General features: G+C 46.2%; 1 protein-coding gene across 1 annotated transcript in view; it reads right to left on the reverse strand.

Moving 5' to 3' along the window:
- MOB1B (MOB kinase activator 1B) overlaps nucleotides 1-12,873 on the reverse strand; it is a 75,257-nt gene that overhangs the window by 16,034 nt on the left and 46,350 nt on the right. Inside the window, exon 2 of the mRNA XM_065404993.1 lies at nucleotides 5,934-6,100. Coding sequence (XP_065261065.1) covers nucleotides 5,934-6,100 — 167 coding nt within the window. The remainder of the gene's footprint in view (nucleotides 1-5,933; nucleotides 6,101-12,873) is intronic.

A 12,873-nucleotide genomic window follows, 5' to 3' on the forward strand; every position in this document is an offset into this window, starting at 1 on the left:
GGGGTATGCTTATTACACATTCTGGGAGAGAGCTGTCTGAAATATTTAATAATATTGCACCTTTCGCAAGGAAGGAAAAGAGTTACCATATATAATCTATCTTGGTCAACATTTTTTAAAATAGAGCCTAAACATTTTTTTTCAAACTTGCTGGGCACCCAAGCAGCAATAGGAGGTGCTCGGTGCTTTTTAAAAATCAGGCCTCTTATTTAGGAGCCTAACTTTAAGCTCTTGTTTTTGAAAGGCTTGGCTTCTGTAATCAATTTATAAAAATAAACCTACTTTTCCCCCCATTGACTGATCATGATTGCAGTTGGCACACTCCTTGTTGCTCCAATGCCACGCAAAGGAATGCTGTAGGAGCATATTTTGTCTCAGTTCAATGTAAATTACAGGCAAAATTAAAACAGGAGAATCAATCACAAGCTGTATTTCATGGAACAAATTTGTGATTGGTAACAGCTAAATACTTCCGGTTCTATGCATAACACTTCATCGGGATAAAGGTTCCATCTGTCTTCCCGCAATTATTCCCATCTGCCTTCCACCCAGGAAGAATCCAGCTACTGTAACAGTCTCTGCTGGCGAGCTCAAGTAAGACAAATCCACAAGAAAAGATGATCTATGATATTTTACATACAAAAACAAACAAACAAAATTGATGTGAAATTTAGACAGATTCAGCTGCAATTTACAAAATCTATTACAGTAACTCCTCACTTAACATTGTAGTTATGTTCCTGAAAAATGCAACTTTAAGTGAAACGATGTTAAACGAATCCAATTTTCCCATAAGATTTAATGTAAATGCAGGGGGTTAGGTTCCAAGGAAATTTTTTGGGGGCAGACAAAAGGCATTATATACTGTACAGTAGTGGGGAGGTGCCCCTGGCTTACCCCTGGGGCTCAGGGCTGGGGGTGCAGGGTCTGGGAGGAAGTTAAGGTGCGGGAGGGTGCTCAGGGTGGGGTGCGGGGTCTGGGAGGGAGTTAGGGTGCGGGAGGGCGCTCATGGAGTGGGTGCAGGAGGAGGCTCAGGCAGGAGGTGCAGAGCACTTACCTGGGGCAGCTCCTGTTTGGTGCAGGGGGTGTGCAGGTGGCTCTGTGCAGCGTGGCACCGCCCCCATGGCCGCGATTCTGGGAGCTGCGATTCTGGGAGCTGCCCCCCCCCCTCCCCTGGCAGGCAGGGCCACCCGGAATGCAGGGGCTTTAGGGGCTGCAGGGCCCTGGGCTAAGGGGGCCCCGGGGCCCTGGCCTGCAGCTCTAAAGCCCCTTTCAGAATGCGGCCCTGCAAGCACAGGCAGGAGGACTCAGGAGGAGCAGGGGCAGCCGCGCAGCCAGCGGCCGGAGAAAAGCAGCGCTTTCCCCTTCAAAGCTTCCCCACTCGCTCGCTCCCTCCCTCCCAGAAAGTCCTAAGCGCCGCCAAACAGCTGTTTGGCGGCGGGGGAAGCGCTGGGAGGGAGGGAGGGAGGAAGGGAGGGGGAGGAGGCAGAGGAACTTGTGCAATGCTCCCTTATAAAGTCAGCCAAACAACGTTATAAGGGAGCATTGCACAACTTTAAACAAGTATGTTCCCTAATGGAGCAGCGACGTAACTTCGAAACAACGTTAAGCGGGAGGACTTTAAGTGAGGAGTTACTGTATTTCATGGTGTCACTGCTAAATGAAGTTTCTAGCCCTTTTGGCTGCATGGCTAGTTTTGACAATGTGAACAGATGCACAATTAGTTTTGTTTCCGTCTGTCTGCAGACTCAACAAAAGCACTGCGGGTACTTCTACACAGCAAACAGCAGCCCATGGCAGCATGTCTCAGAGTCTGGCTCTACAGAATCAGCCTTGTGGGGTTTGCACTTTGGCACTAAAAATAGCAGTGTAGACATTTGAGCTACGGCTGGAGCTCAGGCTCTGATGCCTAGGTACGGGGGTGGGCCTCAGAGCCCAAGCCCAAACATCTATGCAGCTATTTTTAGAGCTTTAGTGCAAGCCTGAGTCTGCAGACCTGGGCTCTGCAATGGGTTGCTGCTTGCTGTGTAGACGTACCCTTAGGGTATGTCTACACAGCCGACATTAAAGTGTTGCTGCAGCAGCTCCAGAGAGAGCTCTCCCAGCGCTGTAAAAAAACCACCTCCGCGAGGGGAATAGCTCCCAGCACTGGGAACGTGGCTCCCAGAGCTATAGCACTGTCTACACTGCCACTTTACAGCGCTGAAACTTGCATCGTTCAGGGGTGTGTTTTTTCATCCCCTGAGCGAGGAAAGTTTCAGTGCTGTAAGTGGCAGTGTAGACAAGCCCTAAGAGACTTAAGACCTTCCACTACTTATCTTAGTTGGGCAAGGTGTGTGAAACTAAATTAGGGCCACTTCTATGCCTGTGTCATGCTGAGATGGATCCCCAAAATACTCAATTAATGCCCTCATTCAGTGAGCTTGACAAACAAATCATGTCTTTAAATGTCATTTGAATGAGTGTTCAGCTAAGAATAAGGCTCTTCGCTCCCAATGCACAGGTAGCTGAATATCCTAGTGACTCATCTTTGGAGCATTCAGATAGACATTTTTGTATTGATAGCCTTCATTAGAAGGTGACATTTACAGAGCTATCAGTTACAAAATGCATCACTCCCACAAGTACAATCTGCAGACCGCTAGGGAGCACTGTGGGTTTTGCAGTCTTTACATGAAACATCATGCTCAGCCATTTCAGTCTCACTGAACCTGTTATCCAAGGCGGGGGTTGAGCTTGGGGCAGGGCACTAAGAAAATAACTTGCACTGCTCAGTAACAAACCCCCAGTGAAAGGTCTGAACTTAAGGGAGTTCTTTTGGGCAATCCCCTCATGGAAAAGGGATCCACACCCAGAACTCAAGGATTGTCAAGGTAAGTATCTGAGGTAGGGGAGAGGACAGGAGAGATCCTTTAGGCTCCATAAATGACACTTAAGGAAAGTTACTTCATAGACTATATGCAGAGCATGCCCAGCAAATTCCTGCCAGTTATTTTAGTTCATCCCACTTTTCAGTTGATGTAGTAAACACAGGCTGTAAACTGCATTGTGCAAGCACAATCACCCAGGAGCAAATCAGCTCAAGACTGGTGGATCATGTGTTTAGTGCACATTCTTTGGAGAATCAGTAGCAGCAAATGGCAAGACATCATTCAGGGAGGGAGGGGGAAGGGGAAGAGGGAGGTAGTCATGGAAAGGGAGGGTTGTTAACACTTCTTGGGGGGAAAAACCACACCATAAATTATTAAAATCTTAATAGGAAATTTTAATATCAAAAGAACTGCAAGCAGATTTTGTATATTGCAGCCAATTTTGAACTTTCCAGTCTTCAAGAGCTGTTAATTAGGTTTCCAATCCTCACTCCCCCAAAACCCCACTAACCCCGATGTCTCCTTAAATGCAGACATGCCCAAATCCACACAGGCTTTGAAAGTATGACTGTTATTGCTTTGAAGCCCACATTCTGAGTTTCAAAAGGGCGTGAAGCATATCTCCCAACCTCCAAATTCATCAGTGTGTGACAAACAAGCACAATGTGGGCCACCCGTTTTTGACGTATGTTATGCAGTGCCTTAGCCTGTTAATTTCCCCTTTTCAGTCACAGAGCTGAAGGTTGTAGTGTTTTTTTTTAAAAGCAGTTTCTCCAGTTATGGAAGTGTGTGTTATCTGCTGATTAAAACAAGTAAAGAACCAAGGTTTGTGGGTTTTATTTCCACATCTGTCACTGTGTCTTTGGGGAAGACATTTAAAATTTTGTACCTCAATTTCTTCCTTCTCTGAAAAAAGGAGAATAGCAGGCTTCTCATAAGGGGTTTTTAAGCTCATATGTTTATTGCACATGTAGGACGTTAAACCCAATAATTTAAAAATATTTTAGTTTTTTTGCCTTTCAACTTCATTGAAAGTTCCCACAATAAAACTATTTCGTAAAATGGATCAACTATTTGACACACATATGTAACCCATTGGCACAAACCATCATAGAGGTCAAGTTCTGGCAAGATTCAAAAAGGGTTAGGCATTTATATGGATAAGAAGAAAATCCACAATTACGTTAAACGATACATAAACCCTCATGCATCAGCCAACCATCCCACCCACTGTTCGGGATAAGGAAGAAACTTATATGGGCAAATAACTCCGTAATTACCCAATTCAGGGATCCTACCATTTTCCTCTGAATTACCAAATATTGGACACGGTCACGAGACATGACATCAGATGAGACATAGCACCAGTCTAATCTGGCAGGGCAATTCCTAAATTCTATTTTTCTCCTCCATTGTTCTTTGCCCAGCAGTTTTGAAACGTTGCCCTCTCTGCTCCCTCAGACTGAGGCACACTGCTTTACTTGTACAGTTGTGCCTGCAGCATGAGGAGAACATACCCTTCTACTAGGGAGGGCACACAATATTAGGCCTTCTTTACATATCCTAAACAGGTAACAAACCCAATGTTTGTCCTTTACAGGCCACCTTTAATAGGCTTTGATGGTGGCAAACTGGAGAGCAACTGAAAGCAGGAGTAGTATAACTGGTATATGAAGCATCCTTGGTAATGTTTAGTCACCAAAATTAGTTTGCTTTTTAGACAGTTTAAAAAAAATCTATTCATGCTAAATTTTGTAAACGACCTATTTCGATGATTTAAATATTCCCTTGTAATGTTGGAAACTCATACCGTAGCATCGTGCGGATGCATAGGAGCTAGAAGGTCAAGCTGGGCAGTATTGCTTTACTGTCCAAGCAGCATAAAATGTGGAAAGGAAACACACTGTTTAAAATATACATTCGTCCAAAGTACTATTTATACTGCACACCCATGTATACAACATTGTGCAACAGGGGAAGCACACCAAACCACCAAGTTCCTGCCCTGAAGAGTCTACAGTCTAAATGCAAAACAGGTAGAATATCAACATTACATGGGGCATCCGATTATTACAGCCAAAACTCTCCATGAAATGTAGGGCTGTAGGAATTTTTGATGGAGGGGGCTGGCTCCCTGAGTGTTTGTTCCAAGATGATGGGGCACCAGGAAAGGCAGTACAAAGGAGATAAAATGAGTGATCAGGAGAGGCATGTGCAAAATATAAAGGATGGGAGTTGTAGGCAGGGATGGTATTCAAGAGAGCTTTGTAAGTGAGGAGAACCTTGAACTTACTACAGAAGAGAGGAAGCCAGTGTAAATATTCAGAGGGGGAGAAAGAAGAAGGGGAAACATGGTTAGAGCAGGCAGAAAGGATGATAATTTGGGCATCTCTTTTGCATAGACTGGATGGGAAGAAAGTGATAGGAGAAACAGCAAGGACAAAGTTATAGTAACCAAGTCAGGAAGTTACCAGAACATAGACTAACATCTTGGCAGGAACAAAAGGAAGATATTAGCTTTGGAAATGTAAAGAAAAAGCTTAGAATTTGGTGAGGGCAGACGAAAGACATTCTATATATACACATTTATAATCTTCACATCCGTTTTAGACTTGATCCTGAGTAGTATTCATCCAAGCAAATGTTTGAAACTCAATGTGGAGAAGCATGTACAGTTGAGAAACACAGCTCTAGCTGGAATCTGAAGGAGTAAATCATCCTAGGATGATACTTAGTTATTTGCTAGAAACAGTGTTGGTGTTTCCCCTTCACTGCTCATCTGATTTGTGAATGAGCATTTAGATTTTAACCACAAAGAGAAGCAATTCGTTTTGGAAAACCCCATAATTTCACCACATGCATCAGAGGGGTTTTTAGCTTGAGCCACTTAGCTGCTGTGAATTCTAACAGACACCACGGTTCTGCTCTTTCAATTACAGTACAACACAGACTGACCAGTGCATTAAGAACCACACACTGTACAAGAGACAGCTATGCAGTTGTCCTTATCCATTATCAGACACATCACTGCCCACCTCATGTAAAAAAGGTCAGTCAACTTACTATTAACTGCAACCCATTCATTTAAATCTTCACCCTCTGGCAGCATAACGGCCATCCGGAGATTACCGCTTCCAAGCGTGGCTTCTGCATGTTTTAACAGCTCATACTGGTGAGACCCCTCCGGAATGTTTTTCTTTGGTTTAAAGGTTTTAGAAGAGCGACTACCACTGTGAAGGGGAGAAGAAAAAAAAGATGTAAAAGAACTTGTAGGAATTGAGGGGAAGGAGCGAGGAGCAGAGAAGTTAAGAATCAGTGTAGCACTAGTGTGAACACCTTCCCCCCCTCCCCGATTTTTATTTAGATCAAGCAGGATCTTTACAAAAATAAAGAGCTACAAATTACAGAACTGACTCATATTTGTTAAACAATTGCTCGGAACTCAGATTACTTCCTATTTCACTGTATTCTCATCTATTAATATTATTTCTGAGCCAGCTGGAAAAAGGGGATACCCATCCTACCATCCATCTCATTGCAAGCTGGGTCAAAGTTAAAACCTTAAAAAGCAGCTTATCAGAATCAAGATTACCACATTTTAAAGCCACAAAAAAGAAATTCTCTCCCACCTCCCAAAGATTAAATGATTAGAGCTGAGCAAATACTAGATTTTTCGGTTCAGGAGCCAAACAAGAAAAACTGAAAAAAATTCCAGTTTGATTTGAACCAACAATTTTTTTCACTGAATCAGAAGACTTGTAAAAATTTGATTTTGAAAAAACTGAAATGTTTTGAGTTGACCCGAAAGGACATTTTTTCAGTTTTTATATTCATTTCGAGTCGACCAAAACATTTCAGTCCAATCAATTTTTTTTTTCCCCAAGTTTTTTGTTTTGATTTCGGCCTTTTGGGGTGTTTTTCACCTTTTGTGTGTGTTTTGTTTTAAACTGGCCAGATTCCAAATTGAAATGTTATTCAAAGTAAAAGTCAAATTGAAACATTTTGACCCTTTGAAATTTCCCCCCTAACTGATGCTATTCCCCCAATTAAGCAAATAGTTTCAGACCCTGAAAAATGCATTTTTTGCTGAAATTTTTTTGCCTAGCTCTACTGAGGAGACAGCTTGGGGGGGTGACAAGGAAGACTGGAGAGACGGTAAACCCATTACATTTAAAATACTTTCTTTCACTGTGGAAAAAGGGTAACATTGAACAACTCTGGGAAAAATACATTTAAAAGCTAAAATCAGCCTGTTCAAGACCAGTTGTAGTTTCACTGTATAGGGTGTAGTGTATAGGGCTCACTGAAAATACAGTACATCACACTGAAGTGGCTGTTATTTATGAAGGGTTCTCAGATGATTAAAAACAGTGCAGTGGTCATATTAATCTGCCGTCAACCTATTTACATGCAAATATTTGCCTTCCCTAAAAAGATGGTGTGAGGCATGGCTAGAAAAGGTTAAACATCCTGCAAAATAAACAACCCTCAAAAGACATGTGGGGAGATAATATTTGTGGTTTTGTGTATTTACATATGTATGAGTAGGGTCCTCCGACAATGTAATCAACAGTCCCTGTCTATGCTGTATTCTGATAATTCAGAGGTCAAAAGAACATCCTATCATTTAAATGAATTGTAAATCTCTGTATTCATCTCTCTTTGAAATGTATAGCAAATAATCTGCTAATGGTGGAGGAACAAGCAAATTGCCTTATGTTAATTCTATAGCTAAGTACCGGTGATGGACCTCCTTCAAAGTCATGCTAATTACCTTTTGAACTCCCAACTTGTCAAAAGACATGAAATTGTATACAAGATCCTTGGGTTCTGATTCTGTCATCTCAGATCTGCTTAGGCTTCATCAGGGGAAGTTTGAGTCGCAAGACTGAGGTCCCAGTTATGCTGATAAGCCCTGAATACGACATTTGGACACTGGACTATTACCTATGAACTATTTCTGAAAGAACTCTTTGCAACTACAAAGCTCACCGTCTCGGCTATGAATCTGAACCTCAATAAATTGAACTCATGTCTGTATGTATATTATCTTTCACCCATACTCTCTCTGTGTTGTTTTTTAATAAATTTTAGTTTAGTTAATAAGAATTGGCTGTAGCCTGTATTTGGGTAAGATCTGAAACATTCATTAACCTGGGAGGTAATGTGTCTGATTCTTTGGGATTAGTAGAACCTTTTCTTTTATATGATGAAATAAGATTTCCAGAAATCATCATATTTGACTTAGGTATCTGGATGGAGGCCTGAGGCTGGATCACTTTAAAGGAACTGTGTTGTTTGGACTTCTGAGTAACCAGTGAGGTAATAAAGAAGCTGTTTTGTGCAGGCTTGGTAAATCTAAGGGTATGTCTACACTACGAGAGTAGTTCGATTTTACTTAAATCGAATATGTGGAATCGATATTACAAAGTCGAACGTGTGTATCCACACTAAGGGCAGTAATTCGACTTTGTGAGTCCACAGTAACGGGGCAAGCGTCAACATTGGAAGCGGTGCACTGTGGGCAGCTATCCCACAGTTCCCACAGTCCCCGCTGCCCATTGGAATTCTGGGTCGAGCCCCCAATGCCTGCTGGGGGAAAAAATGTGTCGAGGGTGGTTTTGGGTAACTGTCGTCATCCAACCGTCACTCCCGCCCTCCCTCCCTGAAAGCGCCGGCGGGCAATCATTTCGCGCGCTTTTCTGGTGAGTGACAGCGCGGACGCCACAGCACTGCGAGCATGGAGCCCGCTGCGACCATCGCTGCAGTTATGGCCGTTGTCAACACCTCGCACCTTATCGTACACCTTTTCCAGAGGCAGATGCTGAGAAATCGGGCGAGGAGGCTACGGCATCGCGGTGAGGACATGAAGTCTGAGAGTGGCACAGACCTCTCGCAAAGCACGGGACCCCATGCCGTAAACATCATGGTGGTAATGGGTCATGTTGATGCTGTGGAACGACGATTCTGGGCCCGGGAAACAAGCACGGACCTGTGGGACCGCATAGTGCTGCAGGTCTGGGATGAATCACAGTGGCTGCGAAACTTTCGGATGTGGAAGGGAACTTTCCTGGAACTTTGTGAGCTGCTGTCCCCTGCCCTGAAGCGCAAGGACACCCGGATGCGAGCAGCCCTGACTGTCCAGAAGCGAGTGGCCATAGCCCTCTGGAAGCTTGCAACGCCAGACAGCTACCAGTCAGTCGCGAACCACTTTGGCGTGGGCAAATCTACCGTGGGGGTTGCTGTGATGCAAGTAGCCAACGCAATCGTTGAGCTACTGCTGTCAAAGGTAGTGACCCTTGGAAACATGCAGGTCATCATAGATGGCTTCGCCGCGATGGGATTCCCAAACTGCGGTGGGGCTATAGATGGAACTCACATCCCTATCCTGGGACCGGACCACCAGGCCAGCCAGTACATTAACTGAAAGGGCTACTTTTCAATGGTGCTGCAAGCACTGGTGGACCATAGGGGACGTTTTACAAACATCAACGTCGGATGGCCGGGCAAGGTTCATGACGCTCGTGTTTTCAGGAACTCTGGTCTGTTTAGACGGCTGCAGGAAGGTATTTACTTCCCGGACCACAAAATAACTGTTGGGGATGTGGAGATGCCTATAGTGATCCTCGGGGACCCAGCCTACCCGCTAATGCCCTGGCTCATGAAGCCCTATACAGGCGCCCTGGACACTGAAAAAGAACTCTTCAACTACCGTCTCAGCAAGTGCAGAATGGTGGTGGAGTGTGCTTTTGGACGTCTCAAGGGGAGATGGAGAAGCTTACTGACTCGCTCTGATCTCAGCGAAACCAATATCCCCATTGTTATTGCAGCTTGCTGTGTGCTCCACAATCTCTGTGACAGCAAGGGGGAGACCTTTATGGCGGGGTGGGAGGTTGAGGCAAATAGCCTGGCTGCTGATTACGCCCAGCCAGACAGCCGTGCGATTAGAAGAGCCCAGCGGGACGCGCTGTGCATCTGGGAGGCTTTGAAAGCTAGGTTCCTCAGTGAGCAGGGTAACCTGTGACTATTAAGTTTGTTTAAAGAGAAGCTGAACCTGCCCCCGTTTCTTTACACAGTTTATGTTGACTATCCTCTGCAGCTACATACCCCGTTCACCCCGTCCCCCCACTTCCAACACACGTTTAAAAATAAAAAAAATGGAACTTTGTTAATGAACACCGTTTTCTTTATTATGGGTTTCGCGGTAAAGGGTTGAAACTGGGACGCAGACTGTGGTGGGGAGCGGGCGTAGTGATGGAAAGAACGCTTATAAACTCGAGGAATGACAGGCTCCTGCTCCTAGAGCGGTCAGCAGTGGTGGACTGGTTGTTTCAACGGAGCCTGCCACCCCCTCCTTTTCAGGACTCTGTGTGTGGGGGCTATGTGACTTTGTGGCGGGGGAGGACGCTGTTGCGTGGCTCTGTGATCCAGGATAAGGACTGCTGCATAAGATCTCTAACCGCCCTCCCCCGCCACAAACTCACATAGCCCCCCCACACACAGAACATGAAAACCACCTCCCAGACTGACCAGGGTGCCTAGTGACTGCAATGTGTGTGTGACCTGCTGCTGAACATGCCCCCCTGTTTGTACCCTGGTAAAGGTGACTGTCCTGTCCAATTACCAACCCCCTTCCCTCCCTTCAAACACACTGTCCTCTAAAAGAACATGATGGAAACAGTAATTAACAGAAACATATTTTTTATTAGCAACTAAACAGTTAGGGGATGAAACTGGGCCGGGGGCTTGGGTGAGGCGGGAAGGAAAGGACTTATCAAATTTTGGGGAATGAGAGCCTTCTGTTACTTGAGCAGTCTGCAGGGGTGGAGTGACAGTTTTCACGGCCCCTACCACCCCTCCTTCTTGGGACTTTGGGTGAGGGGGGTATGGGACTTTGTGGCGGGGGAGGGCGGTTACAGATAGACTGCAGCGGGGCTCTGTCCTCCTGCCTCCGGTCCTGCAGAACATCCACAAGGCGCCGGAGCGTGTCCGTTTGCTCCCTCATTAGTCCAAGCAGCATTTGAGTCGCCTGCTGGTCTTCCTGACGCCACCTCTCCTCCCGTTCAATGTGTGATCGATGGATTTGCGACATGTTCTCCCTCCACTGGGTCTGCTGGGCCGCCTCGGCTCGGGAGCAGCCCATAAGTTCTGAGAACATGTCGTCCCGTGTCCTTTTCTTTCTCCGCCTAATCTGCGCCAGCCTCTGGGAGGGGGATGCCAGGGTAGGTCGGGAGACAGTCGCAGCTGTGGGATGGGAAAAAGGGAATGAATTCCTCACAAAGATAATTTTTTGTGAACAATGAACATAGTCTTTCTCTGTGAACAAGACCATGCACAGCACCTATCACATGCGCACTCAGGACAAGGTCGAATTTTTGGCCTTCGCATTCAGTGCCTGGGGTCTTGCACTGGAGATCAGACAAGCGGGGCAGGACAGCGGAATTCGGGTAGCAGGCTGACATGGTAAGCCGTAGACTTTTGGCTGCTTAAAACTTAAATTATAGCAGTGCCCTCCTTTCACGTTCAAAGCAATGCTCCTAGCGTTGGCCAGTTCCTGCTGCCGGCAATCCGGCAAGCATGAACTCTGCCCCGTCCCACCCCCTCGCGGCTGTCCCCAGGAAAGATCCCTGTATGCTGCCCCTCTCCCGCCTCCACCGCGTGGCTGTAAACCGCCGGTTACAGTTCTGTAAAGGAACAGGCAAGCAGTCCCAACAGTAACATTCCCCTAATTCTAAGCAGGTCACCATGAGCGACATCACTCTGCTGAGGATTTCTGGGACAGAGAAAGAACGCATGCTGCGTGAAAGCCAGCAAAAACCAGGGCCGTATGCCGCCATGCTCTGCAAGGCAATGATCCCAGAGTACTTGATGATAGCCTGGCGTGGAAAAGTTTCCTACCACGGAGGACACAATAATGCCGCTCTCCCCAGGAACCTCATGCAAAGGCTTTCCAATTACCTCCAGGAGAGCTTCGTGGAGATGTCCCATGAGGATTTCAGCTCTATCCCCGGACATATAGACCTTCTTTTCCAGTAGCTGCACTGGCAAGGACTAAAAAGTAGAGCACCTAGGGCAAACTAATCATGATAAACCGGACATTGTTAGATTCTTTTGCAGTAGTTGCACTGCCAAGGACTAAAACGTGAAGCGCCTAGAGCAAACTAATCATGAAAAACCCATTGTTAATATTGTTAATATTCCTGTTCTGTTCAAAATAAATGTTTACATGTTTTAAACACTTACCAACTGATCCTTCCCCTGATTCTGGCTCCAGGTTAACGCTGGGGATGGTTGGTAGGGGATCTCTGTGAGGGTGATGAAGAGATCCTGGCTGTCGGGGAAATCAGCGTTGTAAGCGCTGTCGACTGCCTCGTCCTCCTCATCTCCTTCCTCATCTTCCCCGTCCGCTAACATCTCCGAGGAACCGGCCGTCGACAATATCCCATCCTCAGAGTCCACGGTCAGTGGTGGGGTAGTGGTGGCGGCCGCACCTAGAATGGAATGCAGTGCCTCGTAGAAACGGCATGTCTGGGGCTGGGATCCGGAGCGTCCGTTTGCCTCTTTGGTCTTCTGGTAGCCTTGTCTCAGCTCCTTGATTTTCACACGGCACTGCGTTGCATCCCGGCTGTATCCTCTCTCTGTCATGGCTTTTGAGATCTTCTCGTAGATCTTTGCGTTCCGTCTTTGAGAGCGTAGCTCCGAAAGCACGGACTCATCGCCCCACACAGCGATCAGATCCAAGACTTCCCGATCAGTCCATGCTGGGGCCCTCTTTCTATTCTGGGATTGCATGGTCATCTCTGCTGGAGAGCTCTGCTTCGTTGCCAGTGCTGCTGAGCTCGCCACGATGTCCAAACAGGAAATGAGATTCAAACTGCCCAGACAGGAAAAGGAATTCAAATTTTCCCGGGGCTTTTCCTGTGTGGCTGGTCAGAGCATCCGAGCTCGGACTGCTGTCCAGAGCGTCAACAGAGTGGTGCACTGTGGGATAGCTCCCGGAGCT

This window comes from Emys orbicularis, chromosome 5 (assembly GCF_028017835.1).
Source record: "Emys orbicularis isolate rEmyOrb1 chromosome 5, rEmyOrb1.hap1, whole genome shotgun sequence".
NCBI classification, from domain to species: domain Eukaryota; kingdom Metazoa; phylum Chordata; order Testudines; family Emydidae; genus Emys; species Emys orbicularis.